Source organism: Rhea pennata, chromosome 12, assembly GCF_028389875.1.
Source record: "Rhea pennata isolate bPtePen1 chromosome 12, bPtePen1.pri, whole genome shotgun sequence".
In the NCBI taxonomy this organism is placed as follows: Eukaryota; Metazoa; Chordata; class Aves; order Rheiformes; family Rheidae; genus Rhea; species Rhea pennata.
Window position 1 is genome coordinate 14,084,252 of NC_084674.1, and position 26,148 is coordinate 14,110,399.

Consider the following 26,148-nt stretch of genomic DNA (forward strand, 5'->3'; position numbering starts at 1 on the left):
TGCCCTGAGCTGAAACAGTATTTTTCCACCACTCCCCAGCACCATCTTTCAAGCGTTTACATTTCAAAGAATCTAAGCAAAGGTGAGCGTAAAGCCTTCTGCAGTAGGGTCAACTTCCACCCCTCCACATGCCCCAGTGCAGACACCCAATCAGCCCCACTGGTCTTATCCACAGCCCAGGCAGCTTGGCACTGTCTAGAGTAGGAGATCTCACATGACTGGAGATGTTCTGGATGTCTAAGGCAGCGTTTGTGGAAATGTATCTGGTCAAGTGAAATGGATGGGGCAGTTCCTGTCCTGAGCAGACACATTAATCCCTACACAGTCCCATCACCAGGTTACGCTTCTCCGTGACTCAATAACATTCACAGCAAAGCAATGGGGAACAGCAGCAAGACTCCGAATACTGGGTTTGATGCACAAGGTCATGCAACAGCTACTTTAACTGTGGGCCAAGATTAAAACTACAAAGGATTTTCAGCATCCTCTTGAAGAAAAATGGCCACTGCCATTACTGATGGCCTATAGGCTCATTTCAAAATGCAAAGCAAAGGTTTGACCGCCAAGGGTCAGGCACACATGAGGGGTTGCGAAAGTAATGCCAGGGGAGTATTAGTGCATGTTCACCTTGTTCTTAAACTCTTCCCTCGGCATTTCCTCCTGGCTGCTATGAGATAACGGGTACTGGGCTAAGCAGGATCCTTGGCGGACAATACTAGCAAAATCTGGCCTCACCACCACCACCAAGTCTTCCCATGGACCTTGAAGGGCAGGAAGAGAGTTCCTGTTAAATAGTTAGGACAAGCATCTTACCAAAGAGCAGGAGTACGAAATAGAAGGAAAGCGAGGGCAGAGCTACAGAAAGCAGAAACTGGGCATGCAAAGCCAGGCCATACAGCAATGTGCCCACACAGCTTAACGGAAGGAATAAGGCATCCCTACCCCCTCTCTCACCCCACTTCACCCTGACCAGAGCCAAGCCACAAACTGGAGGCTCTGGCTCCCTGCCTTGCAGGGCAGGGGCTCCCTTACACTGCTACAAAGACAGCTGACGGACATACCACCGTTCCTCCCTACTCAGCACGCTATGGGTCAGCACTGGAGCCTGATCTTTAGCAGAAAGCTTGTTGGCAGGTATCTCCCAGAGCCCTGCAGGTGTGTGCTCCCACAAGGAGCCAGGAAAAAACTGTCAGGGGACAAGCAAGTCATAGTAACCTGACCAGTGCTCACAGGTTAGCCCAACAGCAAAACAGAACATGTTCATGCGAGGCACCCCTGGGAGAGGCCACATTATCAAATGAGAGGTGACTAATGTAAGGTTACTGCTGTTTGCAATCAGCTTTCCACAACTTAAAGCCAGGAAGAAAGGAAAGCCTCAGTGATTAAACTAATGCCACAGCTGCCCATGCTAACAAGAAAGGCTGACCCTTCCCTATATTGCACTAAAAGCTAGGCTGAACACTAGTCAGACACAGGAGCAATACTAAAGCTGGTGGGCTGAGAGGGGATTATGTCCGTTCCTCATCTTCAGCTTCGAGAAGTGCGACTGGTTGGAAAAAGGAGCTCCACACCAAGTAGAGGATGTGTACTAACCATGACCACAATTTTGTTAACAGCTCTAGCACTATCATTCCCTGCGGTACACTGGCAGAGGGAAGGTCACTTCCTTTTCAGCAGTACACTTCTCATTTATCAGCAAGAAACACCTCCAAGACCTGGTGCAGAGCACAGAGAAAAACTGCCTATAAGAGGCTGCAAAGATCTTCCTTGAGATCTGCAGATGTCTTCTGTCAGCAGTAAGAAACACATCTGAACAGCTCAAAATGTACTTTAAAGACTTCTACAAGCAGCAATGTAGATGAATAAAGGCACGTTCAAGAGCTAAAGCACCTTGCACCACTGGGCTAAAACATCCCCTTCCTTCCATGCATTCTCCACTCATGCCTGTGATAACCTGAGAATAACTTTAAAATCAGAGACATTTCCTGGAGCACTGGGCACGTGGAACAGACAGGACACCAGTGCTGCTGTAAATAGTCTAATGGAAAGACATACCCCTGAGGAATGGGGTACTGGGGCCACCCATCAGCTCCAGCTTACCTTGTGTGTGAGTCTGCATGTCACGGGCCAGCTCCATCGGCAGCACAGAGTTTACAAGCGTTGAGATAATCGCAGCGTCCAAGTTGCACATTGCTCCAAAGCATTTCAACAGCAGCAGCCGTAATGGCACCCTGTGTTCCTGCAAAAACAGTTTATTAGACCAAAATACGTCCCAGATGAGGGCTTGCTCTAAGGTGGAGGCCACCTGGCTAGCTGCTCTTGAGAAAGCTGCAGACCATCCCAAGGTAAAAGTAGAAGCAGAAGCTCTACTAGCTTTTAACAACAGCCTAGGAGTCCTTTTGAGATAACTTTCACAACTGGACCGGCTAGAGGTCACTGCCACATGTGGTAAGAAGGCATATGCTGCAGCAAGAGCTCAGATACGAAATGCCATGTCTCATCCGATGACGATGACACAGACTAACCACCCATCCCCAACTCTCTTCAGCATTTGATAGCGGCTCTTGACATCCTCTTCATTAACTGCAAAGTTGGGTTTGTGCTAGGAGCACAGGCTGTTAACCAGAAAGTGCTGGGATCCTGTCCAACAGGCCCTGTAACAACCATGCTCAACCTGCAGCTCCCATGCAGGAGCTCTGGCATAGCTTAACCTTCATGCTCCAGCCCCAGCCAACAAGGTCAGCATTCAGAGAAGGAAAATGAGCCAAGCTCTGACACTGGACACCACTGCAGCCAGGCAGGAGACCCAACTGCGTTTAGTTGGGCTTTCTTCAAATCCTGGTCAGAGAACAGCACACAGTGAAAATCGGCAGATACCATAACACTGAGCCTGCCTTCCCACTGCTCTCAAATCTGCTACAGCCCCCTAATGCTGAGCTCTGGGTTCAGACACAGAAGTGCCAGACTGAAAACTAAGTGCAACAAGGCTGGATGTGCTGTAGCTGGGGACGGAGGGACGAGCTGGGGACAAGCCTCCAACCCACGGCACAGTCTCACAGTCAGTCAGTCCCAGGAAGGCGAGGCAAAGCAGTATTTCATAGGCACTGAAGGCAAAACTTCCATTTCTTCCTCTGAATACTGATTTGCTTCCTCAGTCCCAAAGCTTCTATTCTCAACCTACTTTCCAAAGCAAAGCTATTTTCTAATGCACAGGAGTGCATCAATTAAAAGAGGAGCAGTCACAGCCTGTCAGCTTTCCCAAGGCATCCTCGGAAATCCTTCCTTTAGACATTAGGGATGCTGATTCTGGCCCACAGTGGAGCTAATAAAAGCAGCAAGCTTTATCGTTCACAGTGCTAGCTAGTGCTCAAGTCTGGCATCCTCTACTCCTCCGTAGAACTTGTATGCACAACATGGCACTCGCCAGCATGCAAAAGGGACTTACTAGTGTTCTGTCTAGTTCATAGACCTGTCTGGGAGAAAAGCATTACATATATTCATCATAGGGGTCAGGTTTAGCTCAGTTGGTTAGAGCATGGTGCTATTAATACCAAGGTCATGGGTTTGATCCCCGTATGGGCCACTCATTTGAGGGTTGGACTAGATGATCTCCAGAGGTCCCTTCCAACCTTACCAATTCTATGATTCTATGATAGTGACCCCACTCTTTTGCATCTTCAGGGAAACCTTCAAAGGAAGGGATTCAATGCATCCTGCCACCTTACCATCTGATAATATGCGACAAGGGACAGAACTGATTCAAACTCATTCTTCTTGCACATTTTCTTGCAAACTTCTGGGTCTGCATCTGTCTGGAAACACAAATGAACAGGTCAGTCCAATGGCATATTGCTTGTCTCTTGCTGCAGAGACCATGGGGCAAGCTAGTTCCTTTTAGATTTCCACAGCCCCAGCAAAATCATCTTACAAAGGAACCAAAGCTGGACCATCAAGACAGCTCAAGAAAGGCCTACCACCCCAGAGATTCTGCATCAATGTGAATTCTAAAGAAACACCTTCTTTAGAAGCACTAAAGATAGTGTTTCTTGGGCTGAAAGCACCTAAAACCATGACCTGAGCAGTGCCTTGATGAGTGTATCTTGCAGCCACGGACAGCAACTCTAGTGCTGTTCCTATCCTGGGAACATCTCCCCTCACTCTCAAATTATGAGCAAACTGTTGCACAAAATCCACCTCTCCTTTGCCCTGCAGGCCCCACAGCAAGAATATAGGCCATGTGCTGAGTTAAAGAGAAAGACCTTAGCATTTACAACGCAAAAATATTTGCTCTGCTTATGTCAAAACTGGAGAGGAGCATGAAACAGGCGCAAGAGCAAACCCCACACTGGCACCCATAATCTAGATCATGCCACTGCTCTGAGTGACAGCTCCCATGCCATCGTGCTCCCCTTACACAGATGGGCTTGTATATGCTAGAGACAGCACCAAGACAGTATTTCCCACTGCTGCTCACTATGGGGGTGGACATTTCCCATACACACAAACCTGGTGAGATAGCTTATACTGACTCACAAAAATACCTTTGAAGCTCACTTTCAATGCAACAAAAGAACTTTCATGTCCTTGCATTTAATGGGCCTTAGGTACTAGTACTAGATACTTAGTTACTAGTTTGCATCAGGGCAGGGAGAATATAGCTTAGTCTACAGCACACTGTACACTTAAGAAAACCAATATGTTAAGAACCGATCCAGAGTTAAGAGTCTGCTTTGAGAAACCAGCACAGAGCTTTGGAAGCTACAGTTTGATACAGCTCCACATTGTACTTTTGAAAAAGATTAGCAGCAAGGAGGGTACAACAAGACCACAGGAGAGAGCACTCAGGGTACGGCATGGTCTCTGGTACCGCCTGGCTTGCATACACATCCAGCCAAGGAAGAAGTTTAAAATGGGCCAAGGAGTGCAACGACCGTCACAGCAAACTTCTAGGTTTGCTGGGGGAGGTTGGATTTTTTGGAGGTGAGGGTTTTTTCTACAATAGCTAAATACCACATCTACAATGAAGAACAGCCCTACAACTCTTTTCCAAACAGCTTTGCAAGGTGGACTGGAATGGAGTCCAAGAGCTCTGCAGAGCCTACACAAAATGAAAATGCTTTACATCAATGGTGAGGGGTGCACAAGCAGCTCATACCCTCAGAAACAGCAAATCTGATGGCAACACAAGGACGGAGATGTCAGAATGAACTTCACCGGGGGCTCTCTGCTTTGTTAGACGTACAAAGAAACAAACTTACTCACCAGGATGCGAAGTAGCTCCTCCAGGTAACAGCAGATGACATTTTCATCCTCATAGAGTGCCCAGCTGCGCTGCTGAGCATCATCCTTGTGCCTGGCCAGATCTGCAAAGATCACCTCCAGCCGCTGCTCGTCATGGCAGACCTGCCCCGACGGCAGCCCAGAGCTCAGATTCTGCAAGACAAAAACCCACCAGTTACCGGGGTCCTGACTGTTAGCTGTTATTTGGGTGACTGTTTAGCATAACCTTTCTTTCAGGACTGACTTTGAACCTCACTCAGTCAAGAGCTGGCAGCAAACAGATAGTAAGTTTAAGACACATGCATTATTTCAGCTTTCATACTTTTGGGGCATCTGTCCTTACTCCCTTCCTTGCAAAACTAATGCATTGAATGAATCGAATTGGACTCCAGCTCTCAAAAACAGGTGTCAGGAGTGGTGCGTAATCAGAAAGCTTTTAAACGCAAGCTGTTGTCACTCTGCTGGGAGGGTTAGCCAGCTTTAGAGGATGTTAAGGAGCCCCGGAAACCTCTCTCACAGAACAAAGCGAAGAAATCCAAAACACAGGAATAACCTGCTCACTGCAAGGTCAAACTCTTGACAATTTTTGAAAGAAGCTGTCTTGTGACGCGCCATGGGAAATCATCATCATCAGCGTAAAAAGCCCTTTGCCACTACTGGTCAGGACACTCTGCTATCGCACACTATGTCTTCAACTCCTGGAAATCTCGAAAAAGACTTCACCGTATCCTGGCACGGCTCCTTCCGACGGGTCAGCTGCACGGCTGGTGGCCTGGAGCCTTTCAGCAGGCTTCACCTTACAAGCCAGGGCAGAACAGCTCTGTGCCGCAGAAACAAGCCTATGTTTTTTGTCAGGGACGACATAAGCACAGTCCCGCACTGAGGGCACGAGTGCACGGGCCGTACCCGCCTCGGGAGAGCCGCGCGCAGGAACACGGGCCGCTCCCGCGCACCCGCAACCCTGCGGCCCTCCGTGGAGGAATCACTCCAAACTCATTAAGTCTAACGTGCTTTACTAGAGACAGAATTGTTAGTAATTTGCCTCACAGTACTTGAGGTGTGAACTCATTAGGACTTTGATTCAGTGTTTCAATTATATAATAAAAAAATTATTCTTGTTGTCACTGTTAATTACACAGTCTTTGTCAGGCAGATAACGAAGGAGGGACCGTGCTGGTTTAAACGGAACATACGCCACGGCACACTCTTAAAGAGAATTTTGGCGAGCTGCGGGTTGCCAAGCAGGTAACGAGGTTACCGGCAGCGTGCGAGAGGAAGGACAGCCTTCAGTGACGGAGCACAACGTCAAACAATTTCCTGCTAAATGGCAATTTATCACTGAGCCAGGGGCGTTAGCTGGAGGGGACTCACTCGGTCATACAATCTCCTCCTCTCTCTAGGAGGGCCCACGAAAGCCCCGGTGTCCCAAGGGCTTGGGAGATGATCCCCCCCCCCCCATACCTCGCTCAGAGGCAAAAACGCTCCCCAGAGCGCTGCAGGGCTGCTCCTGCCTCCGGCCACTGCTGGAATGTTGTTTTAGATGACTGTTTTAATGATTACTCGTTTTAATGATGGCTCTAAAATCTCTTCAGCCTCTTAACACTAATCTGCTTCCTCCAGTCCCTCACCTGCCGCTGTGAACTCTGCTGAACATCAAGCTCCTAATGGACTTGAATGAGATCGATCTATCGCCGAGCTCCTTGAGCCGGCCGGTGCAACTGTGCAGGGCACTGTCCTCAGGCGTTCTCGGCACCGTCCTCGGCCCTCCCGCTACCGGGGTCAGGCCCGTGCTTATTGAACATCCCGGCGGCTATTACGACCTGCAGCCTCGCCACGCGGCCACTTCCAGGAACCTGCCTGCTTGGCCACAAGCAAGAGGACGTTCCAGTACCTCTAACAGCTCTGCTTTGTGGTATTCTGCTGCTTCAAACAGTTCCTCCCCCAGCGCGGGCAGAGTAAACTGCTGCAGGGCTTTTGTTTCTACCGAGCAGCCCAACAACGTTTCTGGACCCTCAGCCCTGCGCTCGCAGGCTGCCACATCCGACGTGCCAGCCTAGCAGCGATGCTCTTCCTCCCAAGTCTGCCTCGCTCCATCCCCGCCACCACGTCGGCGAGCAGAGGACCACGGCTGCTTCGGGAGCAAGCGCTGAGCAGTGGCGTCGTGGGGAGAGCGGAGCCGCTTGGCTCCCGACCGCTACGTTAGCTACGCTTCAGCGAGGTCTCCGCAGCCGCCGCTTACCAGGCGTCCCGGCCACCTGCAGCCCGACAGACGCCTGCTCCGCAGAGGCGCTCAGCGGCGGCGCTCCCTGCGTGACCGCAGCCCTGAAACGGCTCTGCGCTAAAAGGCTCTGGCACGGACCCGCGTAAAGCAGGTTACTCCTACGGCAATTAAGGAGCAAAAGACTTGTCTAAGCATTAATGCAGCCCCCTCCCTTTCCACGTTCACGTTCCCTACGGTATTTCACTAAGAAGGAGCCCTGCTTGGGTGTGCTAAGAGCAGTCACACAAAACAGCCCGGACAGCCCTCACCCTGCCGAGCTCCCCGTTAACGCAGGCGAGCAGAGGGGGAAGCCACCCCCCAGCAAAGCACCTGTGCCGCACTCAAAGCCGCTTCCCTTTAAAGCGGAGAGGGGGCCGGGACCAGGCGCAGGAGGCAGGCTGCTGCGGCGGGAGGACAGTGCGGCCCGCCGGCCCCGCGCCTTGCCAGGACCCTCGCGGCACGCTCGCTTGCGCCGGGCGGCTGGGAGGGGGCCGCGGCGCCCCGCGACGAGGGATCCCCCCCCCAGCAACACATGAGCGCTCGCCCGCGCCCACCGACGTCCTTCCTCGCTCCTCCACCCAAGAACCACCTCGCCCCACCGCGCAGCTTGCGCTGAGCTGTGCAGCCAAGTCAGATTACAGGTCGCTGTCGGCAGCTTGAGAGCTTAAATTTAAGGCAGCTGGAGGCGGGTTTGAGTCACAACTGGAATACAGCAATGCTAATTTAATAAAAAGCAGATAAGTGATTTCTAAGAGCGCGCTCTCAAGGTGTAGCCAGCTTGTGTATCAGGCAATTTTTCTTGCCTCACACTCAGTTTAGTAAATCCTCAAATCGACCTCCCCAGACAAGACAGCTGTGGTGTTATCCCCTCCTCTCCGACAGGAGATAACTCTGCAGAGCTGAATGCAATCACATATCACCACCACCTCCTAATCTGAGCAATTCTCCAGATGCCAGGAAATCAGGTAGCATCTGCATTACCTTCACTTACAGCCAAATTTCAACAGAGTTCCAATAAAAGCCAGCTCCAGTTCACTATTTACACAGTCTTTCCAGCACTGCCTTTGAAAAGAGGTTTTCTTTTCCTTTGTGCTTTCTGTCCATAAATGACAATTCATTAGGAATTGGCTCAAGGACAAGAACAGGGGCCATTTCCACGGCAAGGACAACCCTTAGGTGGGGAAGGCCATTCGGCATCTCTGCTCCTCTAGGTCACGCTCCCCCAGTAGTATGTTATTTCTGAAGTCTCTTTCATAGGGGCTGAGCAGCTCAGGAGCCTGGGCCCCACTGCTTTCGCTGTTCTCCTTACTTGATCGCTCATGTATTCCCACCATATCCTTCAGTCACCTGCTATAGAAGTTGGACCACGATGCTGTCCCAGCTGGAGGGCTGTTTCCCCTCCTTTGCAATGCACTTTTGGGCAGATGCCACGGTGGAAGAGGAGCACAGTAAATAAGAGCAAAATGCCGCAGCAATTCAACCTTCCGAACATGCTGGGAGTAAGAGGGAGATACTGGATTCTGAAACTGATTTAATAAACTAGTGATTTGACTTCAATTTAAGACTGGAATAGGAGCAGAAAGGACATAACTAATTAAAGAATGCCATGCAAAGCTTGAAATAGGTATGATACTTACTATCAGCAGACCAAAGCTTTGATCAAAGATGATGTCTTACTTCATTTTAGGGGGAAAATTTGAAAAATATGCAGACATATTGACTATGCATTTGCATGGATTGGGGTGCGAAGAGATTTAGAAGGGTACAAATTAAAAAACAAAACAAAAAACCTTGTGAACTGAGGATTCAGCAATAATCCTAAACAGAATCACTTTATAAACAGAAACCTCTGAGATCACGGAACGATTTGATATAATGAACAAAACGGTGTCTACAATGATAATTTGTACCACTAAGCTACACTAGCGAAGCTAAGGCAGTACAACCACCCTGCAATTACAAGTGCCAGTCCTTTTACCTGCTAGAGGGAGTCTTTTATGCTAGAAGAAGAAAAACATCATCAGTAACAGGCACCAATATACCAGCAGAGATGCATCTTCTACGCGAGTCAGTCGGGAAAAATGCACATCCTAATCAAGATATTCACATCAGAGCAACGTGCAATCCGAACTTGGCTCTCCTTCCGAAAGCAGCATGGATCAAGATATGTCACGACGTTTTATGAGAAAAGACAGGATCTTCTCTTGCTCCTCCAAGCAGTTCCTAGCATTTTTAAGCCCCACGGATGTCCTGAGTGATAGATTCTGGTAAATGAGTTACAGATAGATAGATAGTCTCCCCCATGTGGACACCAGGATTTATGCCCTTGTTTTTCAGACTGGTCTGTGGCAATGGCCATAAATTGAGGTTGTCAAATCCCAGCAGCAGACACTTGGCACCTGGTTGTCCTCCACTAAATGACTTCTGTGGAATTTAAATTATTATATCCTGAGATCAGGTATTTAAGATCAAAATAATATTCAAATCTTGTCCAAGGTCCAAACAACAGCAAACTGAATGGAACTGCGTAGAGTGCATGTCAGAGCCAGAACGTTTGCCTGAAACGGCTAGAATTTTTTGCTGAATCTAGATCACACAGTGATGCTGTACTGTTTCGGGAGTAGGAGTCAATTAACTCTTGGGTTATGGCCACAAACTGAGATTTGATTGCTGTTTACAGGATGCTCTAGTCAATACAAACAGACAACTAGATTATGATTTGATCTAAAATTTGAATGCCAATACTTTTCCATACTCAAATGCCTCCAAACAGTTCATTATAATCATGCCACTGACACTGCAACTCTAATCTTAGATGTTTCCATGAAACGTGCTCCTCGGGGCTGCACTTAACAAGCGGGAGCTGAAATTTATCATGCCTCCAACGGAAGCCGAGGGCTGCCCAGATGCACGCAGCTGTTTCAGCGATGGCTGCAAGAAGCATTCTTTTATTTTTCCCCTCATGTGTCTGTAATAGAGGAAGGGGGAACACGCGATCGTTTTGGTGTAAGCTTTCTTCAGAGCAGGTCGAAGGCAGTGCTCTTTCTCCACCCTTTTGTGGTTAAAGAAAAAAAGAAAAGAAAAAAAAAAGCTGAGGAGTGTGTTATGGGATAATAGAGAAGTAGGCACAGCAAGACACCAGCAACATAAAATCTGTGTGTGCTCCATAGTCATAAGAGAAAAATATACGCAGATTCATAGCATGCACGGGCATGCTGGATCTACACAGAGTCTAGCGTAGTAGAAGAAAAAAAGTTTATGCAACGCATTATTTTACAAAAGCTTTTTATAAACAACCACTTATTACTAAGGCTCTATTTTTCTCAGCTTCTATTTGTTGCATTTGTAAGAGAATACACCTCTTTAAAAAGTCAGTATTAATTTCCTTCTCCGGTTCTGGGCCGCCACAACGGCTCTCCACGGGCTTTCACAATGGACAGCAAGCAGAGCAGGGAGGCAGAAAGGGGAAGCTTGCCTCTTTATTTCACTCCCAATTGACCTTTTTACCATAGCCTTTTGCTGGAACATCTGTTCTTCTGCTTTTTATTTCTGCACAGGTACAGTCTATTAATTTTAAACATTCAACATGTCCCTCCTAGGTTTCTTCCCCCCATTCTTCGGTGTCAAGCCTCTTGCTTTTTTGCCTTTTTCTTTTAATTTCTCTGTGCTTTCACTCTGACTAGCAGCGATCAGGAAAGCCAAGTGGAGGCTTCATTCACGATCTCCCTCTCCCACCACACCGAGGAGCCTCCACACCAGACCAGGCCTGTTTTCTAAGGCTGCTACGTGTCCTGCGGCGTCCGTTCCTGCCGGCGCTTTGCAGTCACCGCTGTGCTCAGGACCTGGGAGGTTGCCGTCTCCTGGCTGGTGTCCTCGTGTGTTCACATCCGCTGCCACCCACCTCAGCATCCCTCCAAACCGCAGTCCCACCCGAACACCCCGGCACACCCAGAGCTGTGGGGCCCGCTCAACCCACTCCTCCTTTCTCAACCCCAGCTCCAAACCTATGGTTAGGCCTTACTTACATCTGCAGCTCACCTAGAGAATAAACTCATGTTTCCCACTTCCCTGCTGCGGATGGCTACCAGTACTCTGACTTAATTTAAACAACCCTTGGTCCTCTCAGCTAGTCCCTCACACTCATGGAGCGTCTCTTCCTTTTCCTCTGGGACCTCCCTGCATTCCCATCCCACACTTCAGGGGAGAATTAGACGTGAGCCCACAACACCTTTCACCCGATACCAGCACCGCGGCTCTTTGCAGCAGCCCCGCAGCAGAGCCTTGTGCTCATTACCTTGCTCTCCACCACGGAGATGAGGATCTGCTCCATGACGTTGCTGGTTGCCGGAACGGAGGTCTGGATGTGGCCGATCACCACACCAATGGCCACGCGGGACAGCTCGTAGCTGAGGTGGGTGTTCCTGCGCACCAGCTCGATCAGCTCGGCCCCGATCGTCTTTGGCACAGATGCCGTCAGGCCACCGGGCTCTGGGGCGGCGGGCTCTACCGCGACTGCCTTCTTGTCATCAAGGCAGAGCGCGCTGAAAGCATCAAGGCTTGCAGGGGAAGCTGGGGCGGCTTTCTTGATCTGAGGATCCTTCTCCCCATCCGCAGCACTGGACCGCCGGGCCTCTCCTTCGGCGGGCGGCGCGGGGGCAGCCCGCTTGGTCTGGGGAGATTTGCTGGCCTCCTCTTTTGGGGAGGTCCCATAGCGGGAGTGAGCCACCAAGCTCGCATCCAAATTGCGCGTTATGGTGGTGTGAACGCTCCGGCTGGGGACAGGCGGAGGTGTGTTGGCAGGACTGGACGTGGCGGTCGGGAGAACGGTTTCTGACGCAGAAGAAGCGGTATACAAGGTATCCAGGGATGTTGTGCTTATAGAGGAGGCGCTAGAAGCTGACCCAGGGATAATTTCAACAGCATCTGAAAGGGAACAATTAAAAACGCCTCAGCAACAGCATCAAAGGAAAAAAGAAAAAACAAATTGCTGCAGCACAGTCCATTAAAAGGCTCATTGTGCATGCTACCAGAGCAGTTTAACTCCTTTTCCTGCCTCACTTATCTCAAAGCAAAATTGTATGAGTTCTCTCTGGAGCATTCCCACACAATCACCTCTTTAGAAAGGGGAAAACTACTCTATTGAGATGAATACCCTTCAAAAGGCTTAGTGTTTTACGCAGGGGAAGGGAAGGAGGGAGGAACAGGACTAAGGGACAGAAAAGTCTTTTCCCCGGCTTAGCAAGGACCTTTTCCCGCATTCAGGATGTAAACCATTACTCTTGAATGACAAGCCTGAGAATTTCAAGACACCAAAGGCTTTGCATGCCAACAAGCATCTCCCTCTTGCTCAGATCTCTCCCTGCAGCACCAACTGTATATATACACCCCAGTTAGTATCAACAGCGAGGAAAACATTTGTTGCAAGCACTTGTGGTCTCTCCCTCTCAGCACTCTTCTGCATTTGATCACAAGCCCCACAGACCTGGCTAGCACACACTGCTTTCACAAGCCACCAGAAGATCATCTGTTCTATCTTGTTTCTTTCCCCCTTTTAGCTTTGTCTACCTCTAACAGCAGTACTTGTCCCATTTTTCTAGGAAAAATCTACTATAAGCGATCGAATTGTTAAGATTTTTCTTTATTAACATCCAGTCTAATACACAGCTCGTTAAGCCTTATCTATTAGTTTCTAAGGGGCAGAAACATACCCAAGTCCTTCCTTGACTATGAAAAGACAGTCACTTGGGCAAACACTAGGATATCTTCATCTAGAGTTTAGAGAGAACAGCCCATGCTGGAGCTGGAAGAGAAGGACCGCACGCCGCAGGGAGCTCACTTCCCAGAGAACATAGTCTCGCTCTGCACAAATATTCCCACAGCCCCTCAGTTTTTCCTGATACACCTTTTTCCTGAAATTACCTTTCCCCTCAGGCAATATATCTTTCTCCCATGCCAAATGAGGGACAGACGCACAAAATGCTTCCCCATTTGTCTTCTGCTGTGCAGCTTTGCCAAATCACACCTCTTGCTGCACCTCCCCAGGCTGGGACTGCACTGCACTCTCAGGAAGCCCTCCATGACGCCTTCCACTGGTACAAAGGATCCATCTCAAGGCAAGTACAAGGTGGGCAGAAAAAAAAATGCACCCCTTCCTCCCACACGGGTTCAGCATCTCCCTTTTTTTTCCTTCCTTCTCCCTTTTCTCCCACAGAGAAGCATTCACAAATTATAGCTCCCCCCACATTTCACTAAATCAAGAATGAATTCAAGGAAACCAACCTTTGCAGATTCCCACTACCACAGTGCAAAATGGCTCAACAAATACTCTGAAGGCAGCTGGTGCCAGCCCCATGTTTCAATTAACCACATACTCTGATCTGCTGTGCCCCTCACAGGCAGGGGTGAGCTTGAAATGGGCTGCGCGACACTGCAGCGTAACCGTTACTGCAAGGACAACACTCGGGCGAGTCAACAGCAACTCAGCAAAATGGCTCTGCTCATTTCCTCCACTAACCCAACTGCGCTGAAGACTGAGGAGCTCCTGCCAGAGGCTCGTGGTCCTGCTCTGGTCCAGACCCAAGCGCTCGTGCCTACCAGCTCCCCTATCTGCCTGCAGCACAGACGCGGCCATGCCCTGGTCACTACTGACCCGGTGATGGTTATTCCTGCTTCTCACAGAGACCAGCCACCAGCTCCACAAAAGCTCATCTGACCGTTGTACAAAGGAAGCGCTTGACAGCCCAGCTGGTGGGAGAACAAGCGCAAGCGCCAGGCACCCAGAAGTCCATAGAGATGAGAGAGAACATGAAGCAGCACTGGCCGCCACCATTAGGACTAAAACCTAAAGGAGTTTAAACCCAATGTTCCCATTAGCAGCAAGCAAAGGGATACTCCTCCAAGTGCGCAGCAGGAGCGGGCAGTCCCGGGCAAGGGCATCCAGCTCATCGTCCACCTCTTGCCCGAGGTCTAGAAAGCGACTTGTCCTTACTCTTAATAGGAGCAGCGATCTGCGCGTTCTTGCGTTTCTCTGGAGGCGGGGGAGTGATGGGAGCAGCACGTCGGGGCTGCGGCGGGATCTGTAAGGAAAGATTTTAGAGCAATCAAAGGAGGTTGACAATAAAGACATTCCCTGTTATAAAGCCCTCTTTTTTTTTTTTTTTTTTTTTTTTTTTTTTAGTGTGTGCGTGTAAATTTGCCCTTATATTTCTCTCATCATTCCAGGAAATTTTCTCGGGAGGACAGATATTAATAGGCAGCTTCCTAGAAGAACAAAGCAGGACTCGAACCTGCTTCGCCCCTCCCTGTGACAGGAAAAGCAGCCCTTTTTTAATTGCTATGTTCAGCAGCACAGAGCACACGTGTCGTGTAGACCTGTCAAGCATTTACTCCCTCCTTATTCCAAATGCAATCCCACACATTCACCATGACTTTACACTACTCTCGATAGCTCTACAGAGGCTGCAAACAGAGTGCGTATTTAGACACTCTTCTGGAGAGATCCATTACATCAGCTACAAATATCCTCGCAGAAAGACAAAGCCAAGGACTGCAGACATGGAAATTCCTTTTCCATGCTTTCACAGCTATTTCTACTTAGGCAGGGAGGGAGAAAAATCAGGCTAGAATTGCTGTGCAGGTCTACACCACAGCAAAACCTGCTGGGAAAAGCTCTTGCTAGCGAGTTGCACTAACTCCCTGCATCTGGTATTTCTCCTGTAAGTCTCCTCTCCTAGCAAAGCAGAGTCAGGAACATAAGAGCCCCTGACCCAGATTTCCATGCTCTGATCTTTCCCTGTTGGATACAGATACCACGATCGCCCATGTCTTTTGCACCTAGAGTTACTGCAGTAGGGTGTAACATCACCTCTGATCGCTTAGGAAGTTGCAGCCATCACTGAATACAACAGCCAGACTAAGTGGAAGTGCATTGCATCAGTGCTCAAATCCACACATCCTAACAGCCGAGGGGCCTGGGTCTCTGAGGACTTCCACGGTTCAGAGCCTGGCTGCCTGCAACACATCTCTATTTTTATGAGATGTGGCAATTGCTGCCCACAGAAATACAGTTTAGGTTAGAACAGAAGGAAAAAGCAATTATGACCTGAATCTCTCAGCAATAGCTCAAGGAAACCAGCTGGAATCTACCACAGTGACATTCAGGCCATTACACAATGCTGATTTTCTGTTTCTTTAGCCCTGAAAGGAAAGTTTATCTGTGAACTGAAAACAGGGATCAATACTGAACTTCAGAACTGTCCTCTAAGGCTGACCAAGCGCACAGAGCACCGCCAACCCCCAGAGTGAAACACTGAAGCCAGCCCCAGAAAAATCCAGGAGTAAAACTGTATTTTAAATAGCTTCCAAACAAGGGAAACAAAAAGTGTACTTCTTCCTGGAACAAAAGAGTACAGAAACCTCCTCTGAGATGGGAGCAAGGACACCCCTGCAAAGACGACACCTCTAGGAGCTGCAGCTTCAAATATTTGAACACTCCATGTCAAAAGTTGACAACATGGTGCTCACAGCCCTCAGCAGAGCCTACCCAAAATCTGAAATCAGCATTTTACACAGCTTAGAAAGACTTTTACAAAGAGGTCTTTTGCTCCCTTCCTCCCACCCAATACGTAATATACCCTTACGATGTCCTGTAAGGAGCCACTTCTCTAGGTGCACCTCTAACGAGTCAATTAGAATGAGAGATTCCTGCAAACTCCCTCCCGAGCTCTTCTGTTACTGTCAGCCCATCTCCTGTTGTTATCCGAGTAAAACGCTACATGACACTTGCAGAGAGAACCAGCTGGAATCTAACAAGTACGTACTTGTCCTTTAAAAATCATTCCTGTTAGTCCAAAAAGAGACTGCACAGCTGAGAGAAGCAAAACCAAGCACGAGAGGTCTCTGCAAAGCATGGCTGGAAGGTTGGCCCAAAAATCGGGCAAGCTCAGCTGTGCTAAAGCCAGGCCCTCTGCACACAACGGCAGGGAAGAGCAGCACGAGCCAGAGCTGCTTGGCACAGCACGGCCGCAATTACCGAAGCAGCAGGATTTAGCAGCCAGGCAGGCTTAGAGTTTAGAGCAGCAGCGTGACATTATTTGGAGGCAGAGAGGGCTGGGTCATTCTCAAGTATTTCCATGGCTTTATTATCCCTTCTAAATATACCAAACAAGTTTAACACAACTATTAGAGATTAGTGTTTAAATTAATACTTGTAGCTCCGATGTTAGCTCAGAGCCCCAGATAGCATCACGCAGTCAGCTCGGCCAGCCTCATTTAGACAGCTACGCGTTGCAGCCCGAGTGCTTGCAACGAGAATGCAAAGCATCAAGTGAATTTCCCAGGGCTAACGGCTGCCAAAGCCGCGAGCCGCAGTCAGGACTCGAGAGGGAGTAACAGATGGCCGTGCCCACCTTCGGCCTGCCACCGCGTGGGCTCACGGGGGAAGATGTACGGCAATCAAACACCTGGGGAAGGAAGGGGAAAAACGCCCTTCCCTCCCCTCCACACACCACGGGGAAGGTAAGCAACAGGAGTTGAATTTTAAAAAAAGAAATCTCAAAGCAAGCTCTGCCAAGCTGGACACTGCAGTCTACAGCAAAGCCTTCCAGAGAAGCGCATCAGAAGCCCACACTAAGCCTTCACAAATCCAGCAGATTTTATGACCAAATCATTCTGAGAGCCCAGCCTTTTCCTTAGCACCTGGTACACAACTGTCCCAAATTCCCACCCCACAGCAACTTGAGAGGAGTTAAGCAAAGGCTCGGCATGGGTGCTATGACCTGCCGCCTCAGCCAGTCCAGCCCTTGTGGAGCAAAGCAGCCCACACCACCAACAGGACATTTGCAATGTAAAATAAGAAACACCTAGAAATCCAAAACAGTGAAAAACATGTCCCAAGACCTCTACTTCTCAAGAGCTGTTGATAAAGTTTAGATTTCAGTAGGTCTCCTCTTTGGCAGCTGCATAACCAGCTAGAGGGGAGGAAAGCGACGATGCTTCCTCCACTCTGTGCTTTCAAAGCACCCAGGAAACCCCTCCATCAGACAGTTACAATCCCAACGAGCCCCTTTAGCACAGGGCGAACATCACTGGATACACTTTGACTGCATCCTCACTGCCACCCAGACAGAAACAGTTCTTTGTTAGTCAGGGAATTTGTCTTGCTCCTTTTTGGCAAGCGACCAGACCACAGATCAGCAGAGAAAGCTGGAGAATCAGCACAGCGAATGGGCCTTAGGGTGCTCCATTTTCTTAGCCCATAACGCAGAGGCTGGAGAATGCAGCTGGTTTGGTTGCCTAGAGAGAGAACTAATATCAAGGAGAAAAACAGGATTTGTAAGGCTGCCTGTGTTCTGCACGAGCCAGAGCTACCTTTCATCTCTGCAGATGCACAATTCCATTGGTGTAAACCAAACCTCACATACTAGCAGCGAGAGCGTATCAGTACCTTATGAACGCTGCTTCCAAACAGTTATCCTAAATAGATGAAGACAGACTTCAGCGTACATGTTCATCTGCAGGAGAGAAACATCTCCCTCTTCATCCTTGCTTAGCCTTTAGCCCTAACTTCCACCTCTACCTGCACTGTGTAATCAGCCACATAATTCATCCTGAACAGTTGCTGCACCCGTCCTTGGCTGCTGCTCTGAAGCCTTGCTGACACTACTCTGTAACCTTGGAACATGTACCACTTAGATTTAAAAAAAAAAAAATCTGCTTCTAAATTGTATTTCCTGCATTTTACCCTTAATTCATCACTAGGAGGAACATTCAGACAAAGCAGGATCTTGCTTTTTAAGATGTGAATAGTAAAAATAAGCAGCCATAGCAAATAAGTGCTTAAAGAGCAAAGATCTTGTTGTGCAGATTTAACACGGGAGAAATATAAAGCAGTACTGAGTACTCAGAGAGAGAATGCTGCTTATATCAAAACTGCTTTTCAAAGTACGCTCTGAGGAGGTTGGACCATTTTAGAAAGTTGTTAAAAAATAGTTATCCAAGTAAGAGCAGATCTTGCACATCACCATAAAGTTTTGGACCCTCAAAGGTCCCCCAAAGCATTAAAAGTGTAACTAGTACAACAGGACTGTTTCAGACTCCTGAACAGAGCATACGGTCAATTTACAGCACCCAGGGAAGGATCACACTAGTCCCAGGTGAGCAACAGAAATACTTTCCTTGTGGCTTCAGCTACGCAAGGCATTTCATTAAATGGAATAAGCAGTGCCATACCATCAGAGGAGGAAAGCGTTCAGCCACGGTTACCTGATACAGGCCTTCATCCTCCTCCTCAAACTCCGTGTTTGGAAGACTGTGATGTCGCTCATACCCTGTCCGGCACATCCCGTTGGGCTGCCGCGCCACGTCCAGGTGGTGATCGCTGGAGGATTGGGTCATAACCATCCCCTGAGGGGCTGGCGAGTGACCTTTGCGGGACACGGTCTCCTTCCGGTGATGGATCAGTTTTCTGCAATGGAATGACGATGTCAGGAACAGCACAGCTAACGGAAGGGAGTCATTGTGTTGCAGTGTTTAAATGAGATATTGCACTGAGGTTTTCTTTATATATATAATATTTGATATGTATACACACATTATATATTTTATATATATGTGCACATGTGCGTATATATACATATATACATACATATATACATACATATAAATCAGAATGGGGTTATGTTACTCTGATGACTGACTCCAGTTTCATTAACAACTGAAGCAGCACTTCTGGGGGAGGAAGGAAGAGGCTCTGCAAAAGGCCCATGATTTATTCATAAGTTCACAGGAGAAAAATGCCTCTTCTCCAGGCAAGTTACATATTGCATTGCAAGCTTCAGAAATTGCCTGCACTTGTTCAACTGAGACGAAGCCAGCGTGCGTCACTGCACAATGTGAGGTGTCAGAGGAAGAAAACTCTCATCACAATCAATTACTTGTGAACATCTTAAAGACCCTGTGCCACACGGCTAACAACTGCAATTTCTGGCTGGTAGGGAGGAAAAAAAAAAAGTAACAGGAAAGGTTTTGGATTTCTCCTCTAAGCCTACAATGCAGCCGAGTCTCCTTTTCTTTTTGTATATACAGAGATAGAGGGGCAAGATGAAGCGCTGCTTTGCTGGAAGGCAGCTGAGAGAAAGAGCAGCCACCAGATCTGGAAAGCTTGCTGGTCATATCAGCACTGCGCAGCACAGGGACTCAAATTAGTGACGTCTAATTTGATCCCCAAGAATAGAAAAGAAAAGCATCCCTGCTGACCACCCTCCATCTGCCGCCTCTCCCTGCTGCCGGCAATACTTACTGCAGGACGTCTCTCTGCTCCAGGTTGTACTTGCCCCCATTCTTCATGGCCGCGTTGTGCACAGCCTCAATGGCACGGTCAATGGACTGGAGAACCACATCTTGCTCCAGCACCTGAGAAATGTGACATCTCACACTTTACTGCACCACTTCAGTTGCAATCCTTTCAGACCAGAGCTTACAGCAGGAAAGACAAAGTACGCGAAACCCACGGCGCAGGCACTGCAAGAGCTGCACGGCCAGAGAGCAGCTCCCAGAGCCAGGACCCCATCCTGGCGCTGCCGCGCTTCACGTTTAGAGCTGTGCTCAAAATGGAGCCTGCCCGTTCAAGGTTTATGGTTGGAAAAGAAGCACTGGCGAGCGCCCCACGGCTTTGCACCCCCTCACCGCTCAGGCCCTGAAGTCCAGCAATCTCTGCAGGGAGATCAGCGGCAGAACCGCAGGACTGCAGAGCAGCCTCGAATATTCAGACTGCCACCAGGAGCCTTTGAGACCCCTCTGCAAAGCCCCACTTATTCTGAGCTCATTTCTCTCCACTCTCACTGCCCTGTGATAGAGCAAATCCACAGCTGAGTATCACAGACCCAGCCAAGAGCTGGTGGCCTTGTAAGTTTGCTGGCACTGGCTCTACATTTCTGCTCGCTTTTTTCTTGATGGTTTTACACGCGTTTTGCAACTTGAAGCGGCCTTCCCAGGTCTCCACCCAAACCATCACAGTAACATTTACTCTTCACACCAGCCACTTCGGCACTTGTTACTGCAGCTGAAATAAACACCGCCCTTGAAACAAAAAATACCAAACACATCAGTCACCAGGCTTACGCAGGAGGCTTGCAGCAAGCCGTGCGAAAGGACACAAAGTTAAAGCAGGTTTCCTTGCTTGGGACGTTCTTCAAGGCTATGTTTATCAACAGTTGACACATCTTCAGAAGAAAAGCGCTAGGGACCTTTAGCAGCAGGCTGGGCAGAGCTGGGTGTCCGCACGGTTTGGTGTCGCCGCGCACAATCTCAGCCCGCTGTATGCGGGGGCTGAGCAAGCGGGAGGGGAGCGCTTGGACCTCAGCACTCACGTAGCTGTTCGAACATTAAAACCCCCTTCATCTCTGTCTGCTTTGCCCCCCTCCCTGCATCAGAGCAACCATTTATCCAGCCAAGGAGCGGCTGGGTCTCATCACCGATGCACCTTAATTGGCCTTAGGGGGCTGCAGAGCAGCAGAAGGCAACCCCTCCCCGCCGGGGCGAAAAGTGCCTGCCTCCTTAGCGCTGCCACGCAGTTTTCTGATAACGTGCCATGTATTATTTATGTCCTGATTAATTACTAAACCAAATGTGAATTAACAGCAACTGCAGATTCAAAACAAAAAAAAAATCCAAACAAGGCAGGGAATGAGAAGCTCTGAAACTCTTAGATGGAGGGGGGGGGGAGGAGATTGGTTTTGTTGGTTTGTTTGTTTTCCCAAGAGAAATAGATGAGGAGGAAAACAACAGGAGAGACTTATAAAAATAAAAACAGGTATGTTAAAATAAAGCTACCAAATTTAATTAACTACCAGACCGAGGACCAAACCAATACTCAGAACACAACGTGGGGAGAAAGCCTCCAAACAGCCCCATCCCAGGAGGAATTCTGCCACCTGTAACTAAAGATCTAATTAAGAAAACCAAGCAGAGTTTGCCTGAATACATTTAAAGGAGCATCGGAAGGAAACACAAGGTATTTCAGAGAACGTGTTTCATTTTCTGAGATGATAGGAGAAAATTAAGGCAAGCTGCACATTCCGCTGGGAGAGAGGAACAACAAGTGCAACAGGGCAGAAATCTCCCAACACCTCCTTCCCAGGGGAGTTCCCAGGCTGCGCCACGCGCTGGAGTCCTCTGCCCTCCGCTCAGCCCTCACTGCCACCCCACGCTGCTCCCACGCCAGCTCCCACCCAAAAATTCAACGCAGCTCCCAGTGCAGCCTCTGCACAAGACGCACCCCTCCGGGCCGCTTTCTCGCGCCCTCTCCAGTCTGCGAGGCTTTTACCCACGCTGTGTGCAACCTTCTTCACTTTGATCTTCCCGGAGGGGGTCACAGTACGGAGCGCTGGACAGCTCTGCTCTCCTGCCCTCTTCCACAGAGTCCTTCAAAGTTGTCCCCAAACCACCAGAAAGCCACAGGCTGAAGCCGCTCTTCACTGTGTGTGATGCTATCTGGCACAGAGACAGTGCTTCTTATCTGCTAAAACACACCATTTTTACACGAATGTAGCAGCCCTGTAATAACTGGCTTTTTGCTGCTGTGCAGCGCCTTTGTTTTTTCTATCCAATCGTGTATTATTAACACGGCTGTCAGAAGGACTTCAACAGAAAAAGCAGCAGGAGCTTGCCACTTGCACTTTATTACACTGCTCGTGTTACTCATAAATCTATCCTTTCCCCTGGCTCGTCTGATCTGCTCAGCCGGCAGGATCTTCAGCAGAGAGGGCCACCTCGTATTCCGGGTTTGTAGGATGCACAGCGTTGGGCTCCCCTGCACTACATAAACAAACATAATAAATGAGAACTGATACCCTGAATAAATCATCTGACTAGACTGGAATGAGTCAGCCACACATTCCTTGAGGTTAATCAAAATGGCACTGGCAAGGCTTGCTTCGTGAGAAGAAAATGGACAAAAAAAAAGTAACAAAACATTGCAGTTAAAGGAGCATGGACTGGGTGAGGGTGAAAGTCAGGTCTGCCAATGGCTCATCTACAGTTTCTTTTTCCCTAGGATCCAAGGGATGACCAACTCACAGATATTCAGAGAAGTGCACGGCCTAAAGATCCAGCCTGCTTCTGTTATCTCACTGTTTCTTCCACAGCTTTGGAAGAATCATTACCTCGTCCTCAGCAGCTCTGGCAGAGGCTTGCCTGCCAGCACCCAGTACCCGCTCCCGAGGATGCTCTCGGCTCAGGTGCACCAACGCAGAGGCCCCGAGCACCCACACCCTCACACATGCCATATGCAGTCCTAGCAGCTGCCAGCTCCGTTATCCTCCACTGCCTGCAAAATAGAGAGGTCACAGACCAGCACCAAGGTAACCGAGCAGAGCCTTTGAGCTCCCGCAGAAGAGATTCATGCTCAGCAGTCTGATGTTGCCCCCTCCGGGTCCCTGGCTACAGATTCGCTCCCTGCCCCCTCCCATGCTTGAGGATATAGAAAGATGAAACCCTGCTCATCACAGACTAAGCTAAGGCTCAAACACAAGCAGGGGAGCACATAAAAAGGCTATCCCTGGGTGGAAGGCTGTCAGAGAAGTATGAAGAAAAGCCCAGGAATTCAGTGGGATTTATTGCAGCTACACCAGTAACTGCATGGATGGGGGCTGGCAGAGCCCTGAGCAGTCACTGCAACCTCAATACACTAGCTAGCAACTACACGGTTTGCCAAAGTCACTGCATGTAGCACAGCAATGCCAGTGTCTGCTAAAAGGAAAAAGGCTAAAAGGGCAGCAGAGATACTGCAATGAGTATAGTTGAAGGTGCCAAGCTCACACATCCGTACGAGACGAACGCAGACACCAGGATGCAAGGCAGAGCCCCAGTCAACCCTGCTCTGCTGAGCTGCTCGTAGGAGTCTGCCTGCACTGCCGGGGTCTTCTCCCTGTGCAGTAGCGCAACTGTTAGGTGGCAAGCAGAGACAAATCAATAGGACATGTTCTTCTGCTCAATGCAAGTGGAAATGGAGGGATATTTTGGTGACATATTGATCCATCAGAAGAGCCACTTATATGGCAACTCATTCCATAAAAGAGTGGCCATTAATCTCCTCTATGATATATTTCCAATCTAATAAAAAAAATGCTGTAGCAGAGAAATCCTGGCCTCTCTAAACAGCCTGTCAAGACCAGTCTGGACAACAAAAGACAAGAGGAGCAGAACTGTAAACCTCGACAGCCACTGGCTACATTGGTTAAGAGGATGTGCTGCATGTCCTAAGCTGTATCAGAGAGAAGGGCACCTTTAGCACCCAGAAACTATATTCTGCAGGCGAGCTTCACTTCAGGAGCAAGTTACATCTCAATTAGATCGCTGAATATTAGAGAGAGAACTGAATTTCCTCCTTTATTGCCCAGTGAAGAAAAATTACAGAAGCATCAATAAATCATTATTTCCCCTCTCCTTGCTAATAACATGAGCAAACAAAGGTTTTCCCCAGAGCCACCTGCCAATTTCCTCCTGCTCCCCTCCGCAGAAGGAGAATTCCCACGTGACGAGGGGCAGAGGCAGATCTCGGCTCTGCACGTCTCACCTCTCCCGAGGCGGAGGGAGATGTGCACTTTTCCCCAAACCAAAGACACGCTTTCAGAAACGTTCTTCCAGGCTGTCTCACAGGCATCTGCGTGAGGCCAGCCCAAGGCGCAGCCAGGCTGGGGGTCCGGGCTCACGTGCCCAGTCACGGATGCGTGCACCCCTGCATTTCCCATGGCTCTTGTCTCGATGGGCTGGAGGACGCTGCCCTAGGAAATGGCTCTCCAAAAGAGAGCACGTGCACATCTCCACCTTCCCCATCAGAGAGGGATGAGCTGATAAGAGAACTGAGCATTTTTTAGAAAACTTTAAGACTGCTAGTGTCCTGGCTATACCACTAGCACAATCTTCTCTCCTGCTTTCCCAGAGCTACCTTAAATATCATCTCTCTCCCTCTTCATTTTGTGTTCTTCCACACGTATCACCCTACTCAGCACCCTACTCAGTGCCTGTGTTGTTTAAATGCAGTCACACAGGAGAACTTGCTCAACAGTCTAGAATAATCATACCTTTTAGGAAAACATTTTCCAGACAAACAGGTTGACAGCTGCATCAGCACAGCAAAGATAGGCTGAACCACCCTGTGCGTGCGCGAGACTCCTACATTTAGAAAAGTGGCCCATTAACATACGGCAGGCCTTTCTTTGCCTCTGCAGGGGGCTGATCCAAGAAAACATGCCACCTTTTCCTCATCTCCCCAGGTTTTAGTGATCAAAGGCATTTGCTCTTCTGCATGTGCAGGAATCACTGCCCTCATTCCAGCAGCTGCTTTTGCAGTAAGAGCAGTGCCCAGGCAGAATTGCTGGTTTTCACCACCACGTTATTTCTCAGGCTCTCACAACATGACAACAAAAGACAGACAAAGTTTTGTCTCCACTGACAGTTCAGCATTCACGCAGCTGTGCTGACATGGACCACTGCCGTAATTAGGGTATTTATCCTGCCAGCATACACAGGCACAAACTGGTTCTTTGTTACCCGGATCAGAGATGAACATCACCTCTTAGGTCACGTGCAGCGCGTCCCTAGTCACCACCAGATTGCCAGCGTGCCACGTTCCTTCCAGATTCACACGACTGCCGCAGTAATTCACAAATACCAGCCAGCCTGGGTTCTGCCAGGGCCCCGCCACGGTAGGCAGATGGAGCAGACACCAGCTCCCCTTCCTGAACCACCGAGCACAAATAAATGGGCTGGGGTTTGTTTTTTCTGTTTTGCTTTTGGAAATTCAGCTCCTTTCTCTTGACCTTTCTGCAGCCCCAAGCAGGGATTTTTAGTCCCCAGGCTGTTAGCTAATAGATAGGCATTAATGTATTCTTGCCAGCATGAAGATACTGTGCCCTACAGCACTTAAAAATGCAGGACGAAAATACTACTAAACAAAGCATGGCTGTCCTGCTTACAGAGCAGATAAGATGAGAAATGCTCCAGACAAACCTGCAGCATCTCTTACTAGCTAGCCAGCAAACAAAGACATGGCTGAGCAATTCTGACAAAGAGGCAGCCCAGAAACAGATCTTGAATTCCTGCTATACGCTATAGCGGATTTCTAACAGATCAGTGTTTTCCTGCTCTATGCTGACAGTACCCACTCAAGCATATAGGGCGCATGAACGAAAAATGAAGAGAAAGAATAGCCAGAGAAAAGGGCTTAAACTGTGCAAATCATGCTAAAGCAAAAGCCAGAGTTTCTGGCAAAAGAGATGCACTAATCAGGGGCAGTGCAGGAAAGAGTGCCATTTGGATTAGACAAAATCCTAAGGGCAGCAGAGGGACGCACAGCAATCAAACTTCAACTAGTCAGCAGTCAGAGGTCAACTTCTCCCAGGTGCAGTCAAAGAGAAGGTGGCAGAGAGCTGCCAAGAGGCAACAAAATGCATGCAACTCACCACCGCACATTTCTACTTCCAAAGGTGGAAACACTTCATCCAGAGTCTCTCCAACCATGCTCAGACCCTGTTTACCAGCCACAATGATCCAACGTGGCTCATCAAAATCAGCCACCGATTTCTTCGCTGCAGCTCCGTGCCCTCCAG

At 49.0% G+C, this 26,148-nt stretch overlaps 1 protein-coding gene across 5 annotated transcripts in view; it reads right to left on the reverse strand.

Annotated features, from left to right (window-relative positions):
• The window catches only part of NCKIPSD (NCK interacting protein with SH3 domain), a 56,937-nt gene that overhangs the window by 11,397 nt on the left and 19,392 nt on the right, over positions 1-26,148 (reverse strand). For 2 of the 5 annotated variants that reach the window (XM_062585747.1, XM_062585748.1), the window contains exons 2-8: positions 19,839-19,951; positions 18,803-19,004; positions 14,529-14,616; positions 11,835-12,463; positions 5,263-5,433; positions 3,726-3,812; positions 2,101-2,239 (exon numbers count right to left, since the gene is read on the reverse strand). In XM_062585747.1, coding sequence (XP_062441731.1) covers positions 2,101-2,239; positions 3,726-3,812; positions 5,263-5,433; positions 11,835-12,463; positions 14,529-14,616; positions 18,803-19,004; positions 19,839-19,951 — 1,429 coding nt within the window. Of the gene's footprint in view, positions 1-2,100; positions 2,240-3,725; positions 3,813-5,262; positions 5,434-11,834; positions 12,464-14,528; positions 14,617-18,802; positions 19,005-19,838; positions 19,952-21,815; positions 22,355-26,001; positions 26,143-26,148 lie in introns of all 5 variants that reach the window. The other 3 variants (XM_062585750.1, XM_062585749.1, XM_062585751.1) reach the window with 3 other exon arrangements.